This window comes from Miniopterus natalensis, chromosome 2 (assembly GCF_054644295.1).
Source record: "Miniopterus natalensis isolate mMinNat1 chromosome 2, mMinNat1.hap1, whole genome shotgun sequence".
Lineage (NCBI taxonomy): Eukaryota > Metazoa > Chordata > Mammalia > Chiroptera > Miniopteridae > Miniopterus > Miniopterus natalensis.
Window position 1 is genome coordinate 153,794,270 of NC_142082.1, and position 24,686 is coordinate 153,818,955.

Sequence of the window (24,686 nt, forward strand, 5' to 3'; positions counted from 1 at the left end):
GGGCGGACAGGAAGCTCTGGCCCCGGGTTATCCACGCGCCCACTGGGTCCGCAGGTCTCTTGACCAGCTAGTTCTCCTTTTTGAGCCCAGAGGAGCCGTACCCCCTGCAGGCGGTCCCGCGAGTGTCCCCGCCCGGCGACAGGAACAGCCCCCCGGCTGGACGCTTTTCCCCACAGACACGCTGGCTGGTTCAGGAGATTTAGGCCTTAGGCGATCACTCGCTGTAACGGGGACGTATTTGGAAAAAGGGAAGCAGGGCTCACTTGGGACACTGCTTCAAAAGCCAGGCAAGGAGATGACAGGGCTTCGGGCAGGGAGGGTAGCGAGGGGGTGAAGTAGATGGAGTCAGCGCAGGTCTCGGAGGAAAGCTGGCAACTGGATTCCAAGCAGGGGTGAGGGGACAGAGAGAAACGAGGGACGACCCTGGCCTTCACTGAGAGGGGGTATGGAAAGACAGCGACGGCCCGGGGTGGCAGAGGGCAGTGAGGGAGAGGCTGCCTGGCACGAGCACCTCGCCTCGGAGACACCGCGGGGGCGGCTGAGCACAGCCCCCGCGCTGACGGAGCTGGGCCGGGGCCCAAGCTGGCGGCCTGCAGCCATGGGTACCGCCATGGGCTCGGGCAGATCGCACAGACAAACTGAGGGCCCCGGCGCTCACACGGAAGGTGAAGGCCTGAAGGACGCGGCCTCTCCAGTCACCCAGGCTTTCCAGGCTCCCGGTGGACTGCCCGGCCCCTTGCCCACGGCTCTCTCAGGCCAGAGCCCCGAGCGCCGCTGCTTTGGTCAGCCAGGTGCTGAGGGTGACCCCAATCAAGGTGAGCGCAGGCACGAGGTACCCCGTGAGCCCTCAGCCCCGTCTGCACACGGGGACACGTGTACGCTCGCGGCCGGTGGCAAGGGGTTTGCTACGTACAGCAGAAAGTGTGCGTCTCAGACTCTAAGGAATGGAGCTGAAACGCTTCCGGACGCAGGACTGCGTGCGGCTGCCGGCAGAGCAAGGTTCCGTGTGGGGCGCGATCAGTGACGCTTGAAAGGGCTGCGCCCATGGAGTGGACGCGCTGCAGCTGCGGCGGCTTGGCTGCTGCGGTGTCTGTGCGCCAGGGTGCCCAGTTCCAGTCCAGGGCGGCACCTGCCTGGGCCCGGGTGGGGCGAGCGCGGAGGGCAGCTGATGGCCGTTTCTCTCTTACATCAGCGTTCCTCCCCTCCCTGCCTCCCTCCTTCTCTCTAAGCATGTCCTTGGGTGAAGATTAAGAAAAAGAAAAAAAAATCTATAAACGTGAGCACATCTTATTTTTCAATAACTATACTGGTTATTTACCTGAATTGCTTGGAACCTACAGACCCATGTTTTCTAAACAATCTGATTTGATATTTCCACCTAGTTTACCTCATTTAATGTAACTGTTACCAAAATGCCAGTTTTGATTTGATACAAAGCATAAAAGCCTTCTCTATGCTTTACGAGAAAAACAAAGGAAATGGTAAGAAAAATAAATTATGTGTTGCTTTATCCAAAAGGCCATGAATATAAAAACATATTGGTTTCCCTGTAAAATTGTAACAAAGAATGAATTTTAAAGAATAGCTCACTAAGACACCAACATTTTACTAATTGAATCACTGTTTAAAAAAATTTTTTTAATCTTCACCAGAGGATATATTTTTTTATTGATTTTTAGAGAGGGAGGAGGAGAGAGAAACAAACATCCTTATGAGAGAGACACATTGATTGGTCGCCTCCTGCACACGCCCCAACCAGAGCTGGAGATCAAGCCTGCAACCCAGAGAGGCTCTTGACTGGGAATCAAACCTGAGACCCCTTGGTGCGCAGGCTGATGCTCTAACCACTGAACCACACTGCCCACTGTGGCTGTTTAAAATTTTTTATAGTTTAAACATTTACATTTTGGAAGTTATGGAAAGCAGACAAAAAGATAGATAATTATATATATATATGTGTGTGTGTGTGTGTGTGTATATATATATATATTTTTTTTTGCTAAAAGGTAATTCTTCCCATGGTGTACAGAGGTTATTAACATTTTCAGAAAAGTGCCTACACAAAACACAAGAGCTGAACATTCATTACATACATTTTTGCCACAAGGAATTTTCTATAATCCGTTGCAGTATCAGAGCTGTGTTGGTCAGTGATTTGTACATTCTGTGGCTTCAGCTTTTCCTTTTGAAATCAGCTCCCAGACTTCTGAGAACTGAATGTTTGCCAGGACTGAGTCAAATTTTCCTACCTTTTGAATTAGTCTGTTTCTTGATTTCTGTGTGTATTTAAAAAATACAAGACCAGTTTATATCACAATTGGGAGACTATCAGATACTCTTTGGCATCCTTTATCACCAGACTCACATCACATTGCCCTGGACATTCCCTGATCCGACCCACTCCCAAGCACCTCTCCTCACCCACAAGCCCCACTGGATCACCCACTTTTGATTGCAAAACCCTATGCATACAATCTCTTCTCCAAATTCTCCTCGTCTTTCCTGATAGCAACTCAACCTGATGAACCAGGACCAAGGAATATAACACACGCCCTACAGGCTACTCAGTGGGATGCTGTTTCTTACTTTTATGGACACCCTAACAAATTATTTCATGTATAATTTTCCATATGTTCTTCTATACTTTCACTCTTAGAGGATCTCCTAAATTTGGGCAGCACATTTCTATCAATTTAGTAGCATTCTAGTAGCTATGATTTAGTAATTTAGTTATTCTAGTAGCTTGCGGAAATGTGGAATTCATTTCAGTGTTCAGATGTTTTGTTGATTCATAGATGGCTGGTTACTGTTTTATGAGAGTTCTTTTAAAAGAATACTATTTAACCAAGTTCTTCTAGGACCTCAGAAACACAGCAGTTTTAGCTAATTCTTTAAATTAGTAGTCAGAATCTATTAGCTAGAGATTAGTTGAGTTATATTACAGGTGCAATGATTGATTAATTTGATTATTTATGAAATCACAATTATATACTAAGTCCACACCACAGGCTAGGGACAATAAACTGCCTTTAGGATACAATATGCAAAACAGATGTGGGCTCTTCCTTCAGGACGAGATAGACATAAACAAATAAGAACACAAATTACTAGTTATAAATGGCAACACAAAATTTAACTCTATAAAGACTCCATAGGGAAAGTCTAGTACGCAATGCCTGGCGTGGGGGGAGGTGGGATATAAATGAAGGCGATCAACTTGTTGAGAATGGATGCTTCTGGGGAAACCCACCAAACCAGGCAAGAGCAAAGCAAATGTTACCAACTCTTTTCCTTCTATTTATATATACCAATGACTTAGGCCCAAGTAGTCCTGCATTATGGCAGCTTGGGTATATGAAATGTTTGTTTTTCAATTAAGTAAAGGGAGCGCTTTTTGTTTTGCCTGGATTTAAAGAAATTCTGGGTCAGTCAGGCTGGAAGTTCTCATGTTTTTGCCCACGGACTACGATGCTGGCGGTGATGCCTACAAGTAAATGTGGGTTCGGGACCCGATGGCTTTCGGCTTCCTCAGTAGAGTCTTTGGAAACAGGGCAGAGTGTTTCACTGCGTGTAAACAGGAGACTTGGGGCTAAGTGCTTTGATCCAACTCTCCTGTTTCTCTTGGAGTTTTATGTTTTCCAGGTTCTTACATGACTTTTTAAAAAATTCAGGACTTGTTATGCAAAGAACAACTTTGTAATTCAGTGAATGAATAATTATTTTGTTTTTGTTACTTAAAGCATAGATAGCATTTCCTGATTCCATTGTCAGATTTTAAAAAAAGGTAATTATAGATACTTGACTCAGTGCAGGATAACACCAATCATAGGGACATTCTTCTGGTTTTGCTTTCAAAGCCATCTTGAGCAAGACTCCTTTGAATTGGAACATGAGTCAGCATTTAGCAAAGCTGAGTTTAAACCTCTGCTCCAGATTCTGAGTGACAGAGAACTTCTAACGAGGGCACTGTTTGTTCACAGTTTAAGGTATCTGTGACTTACTTGGCTTTGTTAGACAACAGGGGCTTTGGTTCAGTTATATTTTTAACATTCCTTAAAATAAATCAGAGCATTCCCCTTTTGGATGTGGACTAGCATGGCGGCGGAAATGAAGAACTTAGAAGTGCCGAGTATCCAGGGATTACGTGCTGGGCTCTGTGCTGGATTGCCTTGGGTAATATTTTTTTGGTTGCACGTAATAGAAACTGGCTCTGGGCTAGCTTAAGGGGAAAAAGTGAGTGGTGCCGGCGTATTAGAAGAATATTTAGTTATCTCATAGAATCCAAGACTCCGGAAAGACAGGGATTAGGAGACTTCTGACCTCAGAAGTGGAGTTCCTGTTTGTCTCCAGGGGAAAGGAGTTGGTGTCTTACCATATGACAGAAGGCCCTGCTGGGATCAGATCTTCATCTATGGATTAGTAAATCAAGGTCAGAGGGGCAGAATTATATTGTTTAGCCGGTTGTTTGTGGGCAACCACACCTGTATTTTGTGGGCAGTACCCAGAGAGAAAGGGGGTATTACTGGGTACTGGTGGCCACACCAGTGAGGTCTACTATGTGTGGCATTTTACGAGCTTAATTTAATTTGCACAAAGTCTATAAAAATCACTATTTCCACCTCACAAACGAGAAAACTGAGACTCAAATTGGTTAGGCAACTTGTCCAAAACTCCACAATTAGAATGTGGCAGACCTAGAATTCCAACTATGTTTATAAGGTGGGGGGGCAGTCTTCTTCTTAAAAGATTAATGTGATAAGACTATATGAGATAGAAACTTACAGATATTTTCTTATGGAGAGGATATTAGGTATCTCCAGAGCACTAGAAAGAGTAAAGCTGAGTGTTGAAAGCTCTGGGGTTGAATCACAACTCCACTGGTCAGCATGGGTAAGTAAACATCTAAACCTCTGCACTCAAACACTGATACATCATCTACCCCACAAGGTTATTTTAACTTCACAGGTTGTTGAGACATGTGAAAATACTTGGTACAAAGCAGATACTCATTTTTTGGTGGGGAAAAGAACTTTTCTATTAATGAATCCTTTAGCATGCTACTAAAAATAAGTCATAGTTTGATAGTGGCTGACACTCAAAAAATTGAATGGCTCTCTTATTCTCAGCTTCTCAAGATGATACCTTATTCACCTAAACATAGCAGTAGGAAATGCTACATAAAATGAGTTAAGGAAATCATACAATATGCAAAATAAGTTTTAGATACAAAACATTTGACTGCTTCTCTTTGAGACTTTGGGCTCACATTTCAGGACAAAACTTTGACCTCTGGTCAGAGCATACACTTATCACCTATTTCTCTCAGTGAATAGTACCCGAGATGGCCAGGTCCTCTGGATAACCAGAGCAAACACAGAATTCAGTTCTGAATGTGGAAATTTCTAAGTTGAACATCACCGAAACATTAGCTAATTCGGTTTGGAATGATTAATGTATTCAAACAATTCTAAGCCTAGATAATTATTCTCAGTTATCTTTAAGGGCAGCTCTGTGGGAAAAATAGCACCACAGCAATCCAAGTGTCTGTTATTGTGCATGGTGGGTGTTCTGCAGATACTCAGAGGCTGATTGGTATTAATTTGTTCCAAATTCCTTCAGACAACAATTAGTCTATGTCAACAGCGAACTTGGAACCGTAAATGGAAGAATTAAACAATCTTTCTGTGGTGGAAGGGATGGAAGAGAGGTGTAGACTATTATGTTCTCTTGATGTCTCCATTATCTCTGGATCTGAGTCTCTGGAGAGCTTCACTTGTGACCGTCAATGTTTCCTTTTCATATGAATCATATCTGAGTTAAGTTGTAAAATGGCCTATCATTTTAAAATTTGATGACAAAGAGTCAAGTGATTTTAAATATGACCATAACATTGGGTTACTGGCTTTTTCCAAAATTAAAAGCCCTCCTCCCTTTTTTTTCTGTGTTGCACTTCAAGTCAGTGGCCTGCATGCCTTAATTTCTAACTTCAATTTGTAAGAGAAAATTAGTTATTTACATTTAAAGATTCTTAGTAAATTGTAAACATTTAGGGCATATGTTAAAAACATCATTATCATCCATGGATATGTAAGTTTGAAAAAGAAAATTTTTTTATAAAGGAAGAAAGAATTAACTTCAAAAAGAAAGGATTAAAAAAATAACCAAATAAGTTTTTGAAACTTTTTATTACACTGATAAACCCCAGAAAAGTACAAAGCCCATGAAAGTAGAAGCATTTCAAAAACAAGACAAAATGTTTGCATAATTTTAATGACATTAAGTTTTAATGTTAAAAAAACTCGTGATTTTGCATTGAAGCACACTGCAATTAAGTACATTCTGAATGTACTTAATCATGAATTAAGTACATTCTGAAATTCTGGGAAAGAATTTATCTCTTATGTGAACCTGACTTCATATAAGTTGTTAAGCTGCATTCCCTTTCTAGAGATTAAGTTCATGGCATGATTCATTTAAAAATGACTTTATTGATTCATAGTGACTCTGAAGAACAGAAATAGGAAATAAACATATAGCACACACATACCCCTTTAAGTGGTATATCAGATCAAAGTTGAATTAATATAATAACCTTTAGTGTTTTCAATTGTTACCAAGGAAAACAAATACCACTACAGAAAAGAAGTGTGGTAATATCAGAAGGAGATGTTGAAATCCATACCATTTTTATCCTCAAAATCAAATAAAAGCATGATTACATTCTAGAATCTTATCAAGAGTCACTGTCAAGCAATAAGTAAAGATATTTAATACTTCTGCCAAATACAATATGACAGGCTACCAGAGGCTATGCAGTTTTCCTAATTAACTTTTGGTAATGTGGCAATTTTCAATGGTTTTTGAGTCACAACATACTTTGTTGCTGCTGCTGCTACTACTACTACTAAAATAATAGTAAACGTAAAGGAGAAAACAAAAGAAAATAAATTAGATTTCTTGATGGTTCTAAATATTGTTTTGGTTTATCCTTGAAGTGGAAATCAGTTATCCAAGGTTTGGAAAGAAAACAAAAGCATCTTTGTAATTCACAGCATGTATTTGAGAGGTCTAGTGATTTATCCATTGCCAGTGTAGGTTAGCTTGTCACGTTCTCTTTATTCAACGTCAACTGGTTCCGTAGCTATCAAAGCACTTAACTGTTTCTGGGCGCAGGAGAGGAACAGTTCCAAACTGGACAGGCTTCTTTGGCGGATGACTTGATCAAGCTGTAGATTTTTGTTTTTTAAAGAGAGAAACAGAAAAAAATACACTTAGTTGAGGGATAAAGAGTATTATGTCACTGAAGCCCACTTGAAAAACCTTTTCAGATGATGATTTAGAAAAGCAAATAGTGCTTTAAACTCAGAGACAAGGTAGTCACTATTTCTGGGCTATCTAAGACGAGATGATAATCGTTTCAATTTCATAACTGATGTTATTATTCAGTTATTGGAGAAATATCACAAATTTGATCAGTGATTTAAAAATACATAAAATAGTGTGAAATGCCAGTTCTTAATGAATATACAGATCAAATATCCACAAAGATCATATAGATAGAACAGATGCAAAAAACAAAAGAATTATACAGTACAGAAAAACAGCATAATTATATCATGCATAGGGTTTAGTGGGACAAAGGATAAGGGAGGAGATAAACAATTTTCTGAATTAGAGAAAGTTCTTGGAAAAGGTGTACTTTAAGAAATATTTGAAATTGTAGAAACTTATTTGACTTGGTCTTCCTGCTGAGTTAGAGATTTAAAAAAAGTTTCAATAACAAATTAATATAGTAAACAAGAAGTTTAATAGTGAGTCATATATAATAAAAAACTTTCAGAATGATAAGGATTATTAAATACATCAAGAAAAGTTTCTAGCCTGGTCTGAGGTGGCTCAGCGGTTGAGCATCGACCTAGGGGTTCAATTTCCCTGTCACGGCACATGCCCGGGTTGCGGGCTTGATTCAGGGGTGTGCAGGAGGCAGCTGATCAATGACGACTCTCTCATCATTGATGTTTCTATCTCCCTCCCCCTTCCTCTCTTTGAAATCAATAAAGATATATTGGGGAAAAAAAGAAAAGTTTCTAATTTTGCCCTAAAAAATTTGCCCATGGTGTAAAAATAATGAGTGACAACACTGACTATAGTTACAGAACAATGAAGGGACTCAAAAGAAAGCCAAACAAATTCCATTTCACAATATATACCTGTGATATTTATGTAAAAGCTGACATTATTCTTCATACAAATTCCCACCAACATAAAAGATAAAAAGACAAATCCAAACAAGAATTCTGTATTAAATTATACTTCTATAATCCACTGATACTCAAAATGACTGAAAAACTGGAAGATTAAAATTTTGAAGTATCCTAATAATAAAAAAGTATTATATTTAGCAAAATGCTCATGTAAAAACATTGAACACTACTAAGATTCCTTTAAATTCTAATAGTTTGGGATTTTAATATATGTACAGAAATATGATTTCTGCTTATCCCTTTTCCTCATTTTTTCTTCTCCTCTCGAATGATACCATTTGGGGAATATGTACCTTCTGCTTATAAGTCTCTATTAAACAAAACAGTTCACTGCATTATAAACCCCAGGTGAGCAGATGCCTGTCTTGCTGACTAGCGTATTCCAGCATCCAGAAGGGGGCCTGGCACATGTTAGACACTCATAAAATGTTTGCCGAGATTAAATCAGTCAACAAATATTTAAACCTAATAGAGCTACTAAAAAATGATAAATGAGCTTTTAATCCCTAAAGTGAAACATGTTCAGCCTAATCTAAAAGATATGTTGGGATTAAAGTTGAATTTTTTAAAGTTTTAATATATGTAAAACAGATTGAAATCTAAATATCTGCAGTTTTAAAAATTATTTTGCACTTGGTCCAAATTCAAATAATAGAAAAGACTGTACCAACAACACCCACTTGCAGTCCATGCCAGTGGGTTCTGTCTACTTTTGAATGCTTCCATGCATTTAAAGACTGTTTTTATTTAAACACTTGGTCCAGACCTTATAATCATAACTATGGAAGGATCATACAATCAGTTAGTTCTGTCATTACTGGAAATTTTCCCTATCTCATTTTTAAGAAATTGCAAGACTGTATTCCATGATATTTTTAGCCATACTCCCACCGACATACATGTTTATTGCAATTTTGTCTTTTTTTTAAAGCACCAAAGAAATTTACAGCCTGAGAGCACTCCCTTCAGAAGATGTTCAAGCATTTCTCTTGAACAGATTCTAATACATGGGATTTCTAGGTCATAAGATTTGCATACTTTAAATTGTGATAGGTATTACCAAATGGTTTTCCAGAGAAAGATACCAATTTATCAGTCTCATCTACGATGTATAAGAGGAACACTTTGCCCTGTTTTGTTCTTTTAAATGGTTGCACGGTTGTTCATTATAAATTTATAACTTAATATATAATGACTATTTTATTACTTATTTTTAAGTTATTCTATTAATAGACTTTTGGATTGTTCCTAATCTTTTGCTATTATGGTCAATGCTGTAAAAAACATCCTTCCACAAAGACCTCTGTATACTTGCGCTAGCATATCTTGTAGAAATTGCTTGAGCCAAAGAATGTGTCGCCTGCAATGTTGCCTCTATAGTAAATCAGGTTTCCATATATGCATGAATCTGTCTTTGGGATCCCTATTCTGTTCCCATAGACAACTCACCTATTCCTATGGAAATATAATGCTGTCTCAATTCCTATAACTTTTTAATAAGTCTTAGTATATCACATTAACAACCATACTATTGCCTATTTCAGGTGAATATAAATTAGTGAATACTTGTAATAAAAGCACAAAAACCAAGCAAAGTTCAAAAGCATACTCCTTTGAGTTACATCAATAGCCTATCATTTCTAAGGCAGGGAAATTAAGCCATCAAAACTGAGGACAGCAGTACCTGGAGTTTTATTTGTAGGGTGGGGTCAGGCAGGATGAGATACACAGATTGATTTTGAAGGTGGCTTCATGGGTGTCTGTTTTACTATTACGTTTCATGACTCATGTATGTTAGGTAATAATTCAAAGTCTTTCAGGAGCCCCTAGAAAACTCAGGAGTTTCATTAAAAACAATTCTGACTTACTACCTTAGAATGTATGGATGCCACATAAAGGCAAAGTTTCTCCTTAGAGAGTACAGAGCCCAAACTCACAATGTGCACCTAGCATTCAACTGTGATTGTTGCTAAGTAGCAATAATCATCTGGATTTATGCATTCAGAATGAATCTGTAATTTAAAAAAGCAAAGATATGTATAAGGACAAGAAGTTTAACAGATTTTTACTGAAACATACCAAGCGCTTTTCTCTTGCCTGTGTTAGGAGTCACCCTGGAATTAGTAACTATAAGATGATGGACATACTGGTTTTGGCAGCTGCAAGGCTCACCTCACTTCTTTCACCACGCCTCCCCAGAAATGTCTGACGGCAAGAATCCATACAATAGAGGAACTCAACACTTTAAGAAGCAGTAAGGTGACACTGACACTCTGAGGAGTAAGACAAATTGGGCCGTCACAGTACTGAGCTTCCAATTTGTGGGGTCCTTCCTGGACATGGTACCGAAGATCATGTCTGTGAGGGGAACACTTGAGGCCTTTCTCTTAAATGGTGAATTCCTCTCTCTGAAACAAGTACATCAAACTGATGCTCTTGGCGAATGACTAAATTTCAGCAGTTTCTGTTTTATTAGGCATGACCTTATTATCTTTTATTGAAGCAAGAAGAATTTTGGCAAAATATTCAACTATTTTTGCCCCTTGGAAAGTGGGGCTTAGTTCTGCACTTCATTTCAAAATGAGTCAAAGATTTGTATTCTGTGACTTCACGCTGGCAGGATTACAGCCAGAGCTGCGGTGGCAAACATTTCTGGGCATGGGTTTATAGCCTCTTCTTCACAGTGTAGCTCTAACTGCTTTGTTTTCTCTTCTATTTCCTGTTGCTTCAGGTGCTGTCCAGCTCTTTCAGACACCTGAAAAAAACTGGGAATTCTGAAGTCTCTCAAACAGACACTGGAGCTTTATAAATCTTTCCCCGCTTTATCATCTGTTCAGTTGGCTGGTATCCTGCTGAAAAGTTTGGACGCATACTATTTGTGCAAAGCTAATATTTATAAGCTTAGGAGGGAAAAAGAGCACATGACTTCCCAATAATTCCCAATATTAGGTTTACCTTTCCACTAGTATTTCATGACACAGCAAAAGAACAGGAAAAACAAAACATCTCTAGATCTTTGCTTTTATTCTCTCGTCACCAAAACACAGTATGATGGGTGTTGAATTTATATGGATCTAAAGAGCAAAATTCAAAACCAATTACAAATGAATTATTTTAATGGGACTGTTAAGAACACATATCTTATATGTTATATATCTATATCTTATATGTTATATATAAGGTGTCCCCAAAGATGTATATAACACTTTGAATAATTATAAAGGCAGTGTGTACTAAAATACATTTCATTTGCAAAATTGAGCTATCAGCTGTTAAAGTGTGTATACATTTTTTGGGGGGACACCTTATATATATAGCTATATATATACATATATATATAGCTACACACACACACACACACACACACACACATAGTACTAAATGTGATTTCAGTATCTTTTGGGCTTCTACCAACAAGGTATACCAAGAGATGTGAAAATATTAGGTTTACCTTTATCAGTGTTACTTTTACAACCTACCCTCCTGAAATTTTAAACTTACGATTAAAAAGTGATCTAATTTTTCAAAAAAGCTAGAATGAATATTCGCAAATCCACTGATAGAAAGTCACTCATAAACAAATGTTATCAGTTTAGTAATACTATGTTTCATGGATGCACTAACAAGCTCTTTCATGGGCACTGAAGAAAGGTCAAGGTAATGATATGGACCTGTAATTACTTCGGCAAATTTTCCAGTGAGCATCATCCCATTGGGTAAGGAGTGTTTACTTTTTGATAAGAAATGAAATAGTTCTTCAGTCTCTTACTTATTAAGTCTCTTAAGTCTCTTATTTATATTACTGGATATGAATGCCTCTCTTTTTATGAGTTTATTATACATCCTACCACAAACAAATACACTCAAGCTATTGTTTCATTTACACGTTTGAGATTAAGACAGTCAATTAGTGAATCAGTTGACAGTAACAAAGTTAAAACTGCCACTATTTCTGCATTATTGCTCTGAGGCCTGGGCAAAAAAAAAAAAAAGTATATAATAACATCCTTAAGAGGTTTACAATATTTTTGGAGAGACACATGCAATAACTAAAGAACAATTAGGTGCTGATGTGTACAGTAATGACTGAGTCCAATGGAGGATCAGAGAGTGAGGGGAGATTGTGGTAGGAGAGGACAGCAGAGGAAACCTCACGAAAGTGAAACCTGAACAGGCTCTTAGAGTACCAAGAGCATTTCCTTAGACAAAGAGGAGCAACATGTGGAAGAAATTCTAGGAAAGCAGATTAGCAAGAGCAAAGGCAGAGACCTTGAGGAAGGAGGCTAAGTCTAGTGGAGGACGTCTGCTAAGAAGATCATACATCCTTTCATTTACCCATTTACTCAGTACTTATTTAGTATCTCCTATGTGCCAGGCACTGCTTTAGGCACTAGAAATGCAGTGGTGAATAAGACAATTCTTTGCTTTTCTGTAATTTATATTTTAGTTTGAGGAGACAAATTAATATAGATTGATACAATTAAAATAACAAAGTAGGGTGAAGGATTTGACAGAGACCAAGGGGCTCTCTGTTGGACAGGAGGATTAAAGACCGCTGGAGAAGGTGGTAACGCAGAGACCTGAATGAAATGAAGGAGGAAAGGAACCAAGCAAAAACATCAGGAAAGAGAATTTCAAGGCACATGAAACTGCAAGAGAAAAGTCCAAAATGTGGGTCACTTGGTTTGGCTGAGCACTGGCAATAAAAATGAGCAAGGAGGGAACTGATAGGAGAAAGCATCAGAGAAGCAGATGGTGGCCAGAGCATGAGGGCGTACAGGTCATGGAAAGAATTTTCAGCAAGAGTATGACCGTGTGTTTGAAAACTATCACACTTGTTACTGGAAACAGCAGATTGCAGGGGCATAAGAGTGGAAGAACACCCAGTGAGAAGAATTTTGGTCTGGGAAAGATGTTAACGTTAACCAAACTGCTGGCAGTGGAGCCTAACAGCAGGTCAGATGTGGGACATATTTTGAGATAGGACCAGCTTAAGTTGCTGATGAATTAGAAGTGTGGATGAAAAGGGAAATGAAGGTGCTTCTTAGAATGATGGTGCCACTTACTGAGATTTGATGAAGTGGAGCTAGAGTTGGTCAGAGGAAAATTAGCTTTGTTCTGAACCTGATTTGTTAGCCTAATCCTATTAAATATGTCAGAGATATTGGATTATAAGAGCCTGCAGTTCCGGGAAGAGATCAGGGTTAGAGATACAAATTTGGAAATCATCTGCATATAGGAGGCATCTTTGAGATAACCTAGGAAATGAATGTACATAAAAGAGAAAAGGTCAGGAGACTAAGCACTGGGGAACTCTAACACGTGATCTGGCAAAGGAACATAGGATATGAGGTTTGACAGGTAATTATTGTAATGTTTGACTTGTGTCCCCCATAAGGATATATTCAAGTTCTAACCTCCAAACTTATAAATGTGACCTTATTTGGAAATGGGGTCTTCATAGATATAATGAAGATGTAATTTAAGATGAGTTCATCATATGCATTAGGGTGGCCTCTAAATCCAATCACTGGTGGTCTCATAAAAAGAGACCCAGAAATAGACACAGGGAAGACCACCATGTGAAGGAGGAGGCAGAGATTGGAGTGATGTGTCTGTAAACTGAGGAATGCAAATAGAATTGCCAGCAACACCAGAAGCTGGAGAGAGGCATGGAACAGATGTGCCCTAGAGCCCTCAGAGAGAACACAGCCCTGCCAACACCTGGATTTTGGACTTCTAACCTCTACAACTGTAAGAGAATAATTTTTTGTTGTTTTAAGCCATCCAGCTTGTGGTATTTGTTACAGCGACCCTGGGAAATGACTAACAATGATTTTTCCAGATTGCTGAGGTCCTTATATACCAGGCTAGTGTTTCCCACAATATACAAAATACCATTTCTATGTAGAAAGTGTTTTGTTTAAAATAAATGAATAAATGGTTTTTTAGTCAAGTAAGTTTTGGAAATGCAGGATTACCAAGTTTCTTTTCCACAGAACTTCTCAGAGCTTTTGTGCTAAGAAGCACTGTGAATTTGCCAAAATGGCTGTATGGAAGAGGTGATGTCTGTCAGATTTTAAACCGGGGAATCATGTGTGTGCATGTGTATAAAGCATACTTTGGAAAATGCCCTGCAAATCAACTTCTCTTGAGACCTCCTCCAGGCTCAAAACAAACTATGAATATTGGGAGAGACTACACTGACTAGGTTTCCCTTTAAGTAAGTAAGCATGACATTTTAATGTAAGGGATTTGGAGACTGCTTAGTCTAACACCTACATTTTACAGTTGTGGACAGTGGATGCTCTGAGTGGGTAAGAGGCCAATTTCACAAGCCCTGTATATCCTCCTAATTGAAGAAATATACACTTCTTTAAAATGTATTTAAATGTATTAACCTGAGTTCATCTTTGCTTAAGAAACCCTACTATGTATTATGGTCTCACTAAGTTTTTGACAATGGAAAAAGATAAGATATCCCTGGAGTACCAGCACTATGACCAGAAAGGCGCTAAAATTATTCTGGGTGAGATGATATATGACTACCCTTACTCTTGCTGTAGATGAAGCAAGTGGATTATGATCAATATTAAAACTTAATCTACAAACATAATTGTGACTGCCTGGTTCACTGTGTGAAATCACCATGTTAAGGGCTGATGGACATGAGGAATAGCAAGTCATTCTTGAGGGGTGATTATTTTTATTGTGATATTTACACATTTTCTCTCTAAATACCATCATCTTTACTTTTCTCCTGTATCCTCAAATTCTGCTTCTCATCATTCCAGCCTCAGAAAATTTAGACTTCTCTGTAACATTACTGGCTGCATTAACAGAGGTTCTAGAGTATCTATTTTATTATTGGTATACTATCATAAAGAGTTTCTCTTTTAAAATAGTCTTTTCTTTATATTTTCAGATAAGTAAATTTGATTGCAAGAGGGATACATTGTATATAAAACTGAAGTTTAGACATGAAATCCCCTCACTGGGAATATAAATATGCCATAATTGTAAATCATGCTGAAAGAGACTTTGAACCAATTTCAGGATAATAGTGTTACATGAAATACACGTTTAGAATGGCTCCAACTAAAAGACTCAATATAGGTAGGGCTGTGGTTTGAACTAATGTAATGCCAGTTGCCTCACCCTTGAACTTCAGAAAATACAGGCCTAACCTCTTTATTGAAATATTTATAGGCCATCATTCACATCCCATGAAGACGTTCATTCCACAGTTCACATATTCTGTTCTCTTTGAGAATATTTTTCAACTTAAAAGTATATTTCAAGTCTATCTGACTATATAGTTTAAAAATGTCAACATATAAAGAAGTTGTGCAACTTTGAAGCATGCACAAGATGAATTACAGATGCTCTTGGAGAAAATGAAACACGGGCATAGTCTTAAACCCTATTGGCCACAACTTAAAAACCGTGTTTTTTTGGTCTTGTTTTTTGTTTTAAGATGTAAGTAAACTCTCTGCTTTTGAGTCATCTAAAATATATTCTACATATTTGGGCAGTTCTGCCATTTTATTCCAAACTACCATAGAATCCACTGGGAAACGGGAACATGCATTTTTTGCTCTTAACTAAATTATCTGGGCATAATAAAGCAATATGTATTCCAGACTCCAAAATGCAGGCACAGCACCTTGGAATACAGTCTTACTCGATATTACAAGTTAAGCAACAGCAGTTGGCCAGGCAAAGATTCACTGCAGTAGTGAGTGAAGATTTTACTTCTACTTGCCTGATAGCAGGCACTAGTCTCTCTAGTATAAGCTACCATATGTGAAGTTTAATGAATTTGAAAAGAGTTCTGGTAACAACTGCTTTACTCTTAATTCAGACAATTTCCCCCCAAACTCTAAAACTTTCCAAAACACTTTAAAAAAAGTAAGCTTTAGACTGAGGGAGTTTTTAGAAAAAAAGTAAAGGCAGATGAAATTGTATAGCAGTTGCACAGAAATCCTACTTTAGTACTCTGTACCTATTAGTACATTCCACATCCTACTTTCTAGAGTTCAATCGCAAGTAAAGTATTTATCTCAAATATAAGATGCACTGATTGTGGCAAGGGGGACTAACTGATTTTAATATGACATTACATATAAAGTTCTTAATACAATTTGTTACATGCTCCCAAACCACGATCAACCTTTTTGTATGTTATTTTTCAAGATCTTGTTTAGTGCAAATATTGCAATATGTAGGATGGCCTTTTGCAAATTAAATGAACATAAATATCCCAAACAAACATTAAGTAACAGACTGTTCAAATAATAAACACAAGCTGTTGTATTTTTATCAATTTGACTTTTAAAGATTTTAGCAATTCTTTTGTGTCCATCTAAGGAATGGACACAAATTACTATCTATCTCCCCTTTGGTTTTGACCTTCAGCAATATAAATACTATCTTATTTTGGAGTAGAAGAAAGAATTGCATGACCTCTTGGGTTCTTGTCTTCCTGTGCTATCTTAAAATTCTCAAATGACTAATATATTTTTCCATATAAGTTTCAATTACAAAAACAGGCAAGGGACTGTCCACAAGGCTTATTCTTGAGCTCTGCACATATATACTGAAAGTGATTTACAGAGCATGCTGAATAACCCCGTCATGCTGGATTAAGTCTGATGTTTTTTGTTTTGAGAATAATGTTACTAATTCTTGATTGGTCATGTTTGCTACCTCCTAAGCATAGGCGAACCTCCTTATGTGTTGTATTAGTTATCTATTACTGTGAAACAAACCTAGTGGTTTAAAACAAAAAACAAAAAATATTTATCATCTCAGTGTTTGTGGGTCAGGAAACAGTGCTGCTTAATTGAGTGCCTATGGCTCATGGTCTTTCCTGAGGGGTTGCAATTAAGGTGTTGGCTGGGCTGTAGTCAACTCAAAGTTCAGCTGGGAAAGAATCTGCTTCCAGGCTCACTCAGTGGTTGTCAACAGGCCTTCAAGACATCCACTTCCATAAAAAAGCTGTGGGACATTCACACCATGGAGTAGTATGCAGCTGTAAAGAAGAAGGATCTCGTACCCTTTGGGACAGTATGGATGGACCTGGAGAAAATTATGCTAAGTGAAATAAGCCAGGCAGAGAAAGACAAACATCACATGATCTCACTTACATGTGGAATCTAAAGAACTTAATAAACTGATGAACAGAATAGATTCAATGACATGGAAGCATAGATGAGACTGACGAATGTCAGAGGGATGGAGGAGGGCGGGTGGGTGGAGGGGGAGAGAGTAACCAAAGAATTTATATGCATATATGCACAACCCAAGGACACAGACAATGGTGAGGAGAGGGACTGGGGAGGGGGAAGGGATGGGGTGGAATGGGTCAGTGGGGAGAAAAAGGGACATCTATAATATTTTAAACAAAAATAAAATTAAAAAAAAAGAAAAGACATCCACTTCCAACAGAGTTCATGTGAGCCTCTCGACAAGGCTGTCTAATAATATGGCAGCTGACTTCACCCAAAGCAAGCAGTCCAAGAGTGAGAGTGAGCACGAGCACACCAAGAAAACGAGAGCACCCAACACAGAAGCCACCTTTTAGTAACCCAGTGTCACTCAGTCCAGCCTAAACTCAAGGGGAGGAAATTACATAAGGGCAGGGCATCATTGGGAAACATTTACTATACGTTATCTCATTTTTATTCTCTCGAAATTCTATGAATGATGCCACTGAGACTTGGAGACGTTACAACTTGCCCAAGTGGCAGGGCCAGGATTCAAATCCCAGTGTGCATGACTTCAAACCTATTCACCAAACCACACTACTACACTGCCTCCTTAGATAAGAACGTCAGTTCTGCCTGGGGGTCTTGGCACATCTGTTTTGCCATAAATATGCAGGGGTTTCTTGCATCGCACACACTAGTACAAAAACCTGTCAAAATGCCAAAAGGACCGTAGATATAGTCATTAAAACATGTAATTATCTTCTCTTCCTAAACAGTAGGTTCAGGAAAGTTTCTGTTATATTAACATGCAAATGGTTCCCTGAAATGCAACAGAAGCATTTAAAGAAAAACTGGCATGTTAAATACATTGTCAGTGGTTGTATATGAAAGCAATAGGCTAATTCCTCTAAGGTTCACATGGAAGAAGGGGAAATATTCACAAAGGCAATGCTTGGTGCGGATCTCACCCTGCGGTACCTCTGACGCTTAGACACCTTTGTGTGCTCTTCACACCTCCACTGCTGCTAGAACTGACTAGTTCACAGTGTGAGCTGCGCCTGATTCCCAGTAGGAAATCCTCGGGGCCCAAAACTGAACCAATGCGACAACGCTCCATTTACTCAAGTGAAAGTTAGTGTGACTACCCTTTTCCCTCTCATAAATAAATTTCCCGGTTGCTCCTCCTCGCCATTCAGGATTTTATGGTGTGTGCCTGATCATTGAAGCCACATATATATATATATATATATATATATATATATATATATATATATATATATAAAAATACCATCTGTCTGGCACATTTTAAAACAGATTTATCCTACTGAGGGAACCAAGTGGGAAAACACCCTGTCGGCCCTCTTAAAATCCATTGCTGCCTCCCAGCTGGATCAGGAATGTAAGAAAATCCTAACCCTCCTCCTCCTTGTAAACAAGTAAAGGAGGTGTGCTTTCAATTAAGAAAGCTAACTATGGCTATTATTAGCTAAAAATGGAAATAGCACCTGCTCAAACAGAAGAGGCTAAAAAATAATTAACATTAAACACCTACCAAACAGGGACATAAGAAGTCAGGGATTATGGCAAAGCCCTAGAGTTCTCTCCCCAATATCCATCCTTCATTTCTTTCTTACCAATAAAATTCCAGCTTAGTTCTAGGAACAGTGTGAACATCCTCAAGCCACCTTTCCTAAGACTCCCTTCCAGCTAGGGGCAGCTCAAGAGATGTGAATGGAAATTATTGGGTAGGATCTACAAGAGCTCCTTAAAAGTCAGACAGACATCACTCCTAAACTGCTTACCTTTGGACTTGCTTATGCCATTGCTATTTCTAGTTTCTGTTACTAGGAGGCAAATATAAATCCTAGTGCTAAAGGTACAAAAATTTACTTTTTAAAGTATAAGCTCAAAAAGATGAGAAAAAGCTCAAAATGTTAAGTGAAGGAGACAAAAAAAATTTCAGGGGAGTTGAAAATTTTAATTTGGCTGAAAAACAAAAACTAGTGGAATACATTTTCCTATAATAGCTTAAGAGTATAAGAATGGTAAAGGATACAAATAAAATAATCACAATGATCAGGTTATGCTGATCACAGGAATGTATGAGTACATATGAGTATGTATGCTGGCAAGTACTTTTTTTTTCTTTTCTCTGCTACATAGAGCATTTGCATTCACAAACTAGCAAAATTAAAAAAGAAAAAAATGCTTAAAAAACTCCATATGATTGGGATGGATTAAAAACTGTAGCAAAGAATTTTGCCTAACCAAACAAGTTAGCTTATGAGTCTCGAAAGAAATAGAAAGTTCTTGATCAATTAAAAATTATGAATATTATGTATAAAATACGATGGCAGTTTTTATACCCGGGAAACTCCAAGCTGACTTTCAGATTAACTTTAATAAGCAGACAGGACTTTATGGTATGTATATACAGGGTGTCCCAAAAAAATGTATGCACACACTTTGAATAATTATAAAGGTAGCGCTTATTAAAATGTATCTCATTTTCATTTAACAGCTATTAGCTGTGAAAGTGTATATACATTTCTTTGGGACACCCTGTATTTATATTGCATCTCCACCAGTCTCACACTCATAATATGATGCTAATTTTCCACTCACCATGATTTTTAACAACACATATACTTTAAGTTGCCACAAATCACTTCTCAAAAAAGACGTATTGAAACTAATAAATACTGCAATGCAGAGAGGTTAGAACCAAAACATTCTGCTCGAGATAGGAAAACTCATCTCAACAATAAAATAATAGCACTGAAAGCTAACACTGAAAGTGAACTGTGAGCACTTTACATGTGCTAACCCATTTAACTCTCATAACAATGATATGTGAAGTAGGCGTTATTACTATTTTTTTAATTTATTGACTTTAGAGAGAGGGAGAGAAAAACAAACATCGATTTGCCGTTCCACTTATTTATGCATTCATTGACTGCTTCTTGTATGTGCCCTGACTAGAGATCGAACCCACAACCTTGGTGTATCGGGGCAACACTCTAACTGAGATACTCAGCCAGGGTTATTTAGGCACTATTTTTATCTCTATTTTACAAATGAACAAAGTGTGGCCCAAAGAGGTTTAAAGTACTTTCCTGTTTACATATCTAGTATAACAGTTTTAATCCAGGAAATCTGATTCAAAAACCCACACTCCTGCCCAGCCAGCGTGGCTCAGTGGTTGAGCACTGACCTATGAACCAGGGGGTCACGGTTCCATTCCCAGTCAGGGCATATGCCCGGGTTGTGGGCTCAATCCCCAGTAGGGGGCGTGAAGGAGGCAGCCGATCAATGACTCTCTCATTGATGTGTTTCTACCTCTCTCTCTCTCTCTCCCTTCCTCTCTCTGAAATCAATAAAGACACATTAAAAAAAAAATTATCCATAAATGCACAGTGCAATTGAGATGCCCCTGAAATACCATATATAGTAGCAACACAGGCCCAAGACATCGCTCTTTCTCTGATGCAGAGCACCTGAGGACCCAATTCATCAAGGTAGTGAATGCAGCCAGTAACGAACACTTTTTTTCTTGTGTTTCAATGTAAACAAATGACATTATACAACGGAATGGAAGGATCAAGTAATCTAAGTGATGTTTGGTAAATCAAGTGTAAACTATGTATTTTTTTTGGTTGAGGTATTTTATTGCACCTTTGGTGACAGGTTGTGGGGAGCAGTCCTTCCACCTGGTGTAGGTCCCTGCAAAGGAGGCCACCCAGGCCCAGTCCCTGTAGCCCAGGAGCTAGACTGGACTGAGCCCCCAGGGCCTCCTACAGAAAATGGCACAGGACCTGGCTATTTTTGCCTGTGATTACCAATAAAATAATTATAATAAAAACCTCTAACCACTCTCCAGGTTTTCCCGCTGGAGCAGAAGTATGCAAAGCTATTGAAGTACATATAGAGTTTTGTCTTAGCCCATTAAATAGTGCCTGTCCCACTTTCCTTTGATAGTTTGCTCAATTCAGCGGATGAAAACTATTAATTACCATACAGAAATTCCATAGGTATGACCTATCCAAATGACTTCCCACTTCATTTACTTTATAGCTATTTCTACACTTGAATGAAAACTAAGATATTTTTGTTGATGTATATCTAGATTTCTCTTAATAAAAACACTATGGACTTTAAAGTCTTCAGAAATACCGAGATAGCGATGCCGAATATAATCGTGTACATTGAAAATGTATGAAATGTAAGTATGCCAAACTAAAACTCTAATCATGAACACTTGACTGCATGTGGGCATCCCTATGGGGTCCCTCCACATAGGATAGTTTGAATTTCAACCCAGGATGGTGGAGAGATTCCACAAGTGAGAGTGTCAAGAAAGAAAGAGATAGGAGGAAGCCTTATTGCCTTTTATAGCCTGGCTTCAAAGTCGCAGTGTCATAGCCATCACACTCAATCTGTTGAGGCAGTCACCAAGTTTAGCCCAAGTTTCAAAGGGAAGGGAAACAAACTCTGCTTGTTGACAGGGAATGCAAGAGAATGCTGAACTGGGAACACTACTGTGGCAATTTTTGGAAAATAAAACCTGCCACAGGTCCTAATTAGATACTACTTCTTAGCAATCTCAATTTCCTGAGGTTGTTAACCCTATCTCCTGTTCAGATAACTGTGACAGTAAGTCAGGACCGTACTTCCAAATTCACCTAAATTACAAGAGGCAAATGGGCTTCTGACCTGTAGTCAGAAAGAATGACTTCAGTCTTTATGGGACTCAAAACACAGGAAAAAGACTGAGAAATAACATATATGGAAGAGTTAGCAAATAATGATGGAGATAATATATTTCAGGTACAAATTATTTTCCATATTAGTCTTACGTTAACAAATCACTTGTATTTGGACTTGCTTTACTTTTTAAAAAGGTAGAACTTTCTCTTTTTCTTTTTTTTTTAAACATATCTTTATTGATTTCAGAGAGAGGAAAGGAGGGGGAGAGGGAGAGACAGAAACATCAATGATGAGAGAATCACTGATCAGCTGCAGTCTGCAACCCTCGCATGTGCCCTGACCAGGAATCGAACCCCGATCTCCTGGATCCTAGGTCGATGCTCAACTGCTGAGCCACGCCTGGCCGGGCAAGGTAGAACTTTCTTAAAAATGCATCATACTGTGTCTCCCTGAAAAATATGTCCTCACCTACACATAACATTGTCCCCATTGCCTCAGGGAGCCTTCCTCGGCAAGTAGAAAACAGGGAGGGAAACAGGAGCATGCACTCATTTTACCTACTTGCTTTACATAAATCCCATTCTTAATCCTGCAGGTTTATATTGTTCTGAGAGTCGAGCAGTATAAAAATGTTCCTAAAGCCTCAACCTAAATGTTTCTCTAATCCTATTAAAGCCACAAAACAGGCCCAGATGAAAGAGGAGGAAACTGAGCTGAAGAACTCTCCCTGACCTTGATACCACTGTCAGTCTTGGCAATGACTTCATGGGTCAGCATTTCCCTCTAAGCCTGGCATGGCTCAACTGGGAACCCATCACTCCAGCCTGCTCCTGTCTCTTACACTCCAGTCAAACCTAGATGCTGTTGTACTCAAAGCTCTGGAAAGGATTTTGAATATAAAATTTAAGGAATAAGGGTTGAAATGCTGGACATATGAAAAATAGAAATAAAATAACAGCAGTCTAATTAAATTTTTTCTCTCTTTTAAATAATTTCTTTATTGTTGAAAGTATTACAGGTGTCCCATTTTTTCCACCCATTGACCCCCTCCACCTCTATCCCAGCCCCTCCCCAGGCCTTCACCCCATTATTGTCTGTGTCCATGGGTTATGCACATAACTTCTTTGGTTAATCTCTTCCTACCCCCTACCCTCCCCTTCCCTCTTCCCTCTGAGCTAGGACAGTCTGTTGCATGCTTCAGTGTCTCTGGGTCTATTTTGTCTATTAGTTTCTTTTGTCCATTATCTTCTTCTTAAAGAAGACCCTTCAACATTTCATGTTATACTTGTTTGGTGGTGATGAACTCCTGTAGCTTTTTCTTGTCTGTGAAGCTCTTTAAGCTCTTTATGTGACCTTCAGTTCTAAATAATAGTTTTGCTGGGTAATCTTGGTTGTAAGTCCTTGCTTTTTATCACTTTGAATATTTCTTGCCACTCCCTTCTGGCCTGCAAAGTTTCTGTTGAGAAATCAGCTGACAGTCGTGTGGGTGCTCCCTTATAGGTAACTAACCGCTTTTCTCTTGCTGCTTTTAAGAATCTCTCTTTGTCTTTAACCTTTGGCATTTTAATTATGATGTATCTTGGTGCGGGCCTCTGGGTTCCTCTTGTTTGGGACCCTCTGTGCTTCCGGGACTTGTAAGTCTATTTCTTTCACCAGGTAGGGGAAGTTTTCTGACATTATTTTTTAAAATAGATTTTCAATTTATTGCTTTTTCTTCTCCTTCTGGCACCCCCAATATTCGAATGTTGGTATATCTGAAGTTGTCACAGAGGCTCCATACACTGTCTTCATATTTCTAGATTCCTTTTTCTTTTTGCTCTTCTGATTGGGTGTTTTTTGCTTCCTCGTATTCCAAACTGCTGATTTGAATCTCGGTGTCCTCTACTCAACGGTTGATTCCCTGGAAATTATTCTTTATTTCAGTTCGTGTAGCCTTCATTTCTGACTGGTTCTTTATTATGTCATTGATGATCTCACTAGTTTCCTTAAAAGTCTTACTAAGATCCTTGACATTCTCATTAAGTTCCTTGAGCATCCTTACAACCACTGTTTTGAACTCTGTATCTAGTAGCTCGCTTAGCTCCATTTCATTAGTTCTTTATCTGGAGATTTCTTCTGTTCTTTCCTTTGTGACATGTTTCTTTGCCTTCACATTATAGCTGCTTCCTGGTGTTTGTTTCTATGTATTAAGTAGAGCTGCTATGTCTCCTGGAATTGGTAGAGTGCCTTTGTGTAGTAGGTGTCCTGAAGGGCCCAGTGGCCCAGTCTCCCCAGTGACCTGAGCTGGGCCTTCTAGGTGCTCCCCTGTGTGGGCTGTGTGCACTGTTCTGTTGCAGTTGAGCCTTGGTTGCTATTGGCATCACTGGGATGAACTGACCCCCAGGCAAACTGGTTGTGAGGAGTAGCTACAACTACAGCTGAAGAGCTTCTGTGCTGGAGACACTCTTATGGAGCAGGATATACTTCAGTGGGCTTTGGTGTTCACCGAGTCTGCCCCTTGAGT

General features: G+C 38.8%; 1 protein-coding gene across 2 annotated transcripts in view; it reads right to left on the reverse strand.

Moving 5' to 3' along the window:
- Positions 1 to 6,166: 6,166 nt before the first annotated feature.
- CCDC91 (coiled-coil domain containing 91) overlaps positions 6,167 to 24,686 on the reverse strand; it is a 183,200-nt gene continuing 164,680 nt past the window's right edge. For both annotated transcript variants that reach the window (XM_087814743.1, XM_016199099.2), the window contains one exon: positions 6,167 to 7,226. In XM_087814743.1, coding sequence (XP_087670869.1) covers positions 7,116 to 7,226 — 111 coding nt within the window. In that variant the 3' untranslated portion in view covers positions 6,167 to 7,115. The remainder of the gene's footprint in view (positions 7,227 to 24,686) is intronic.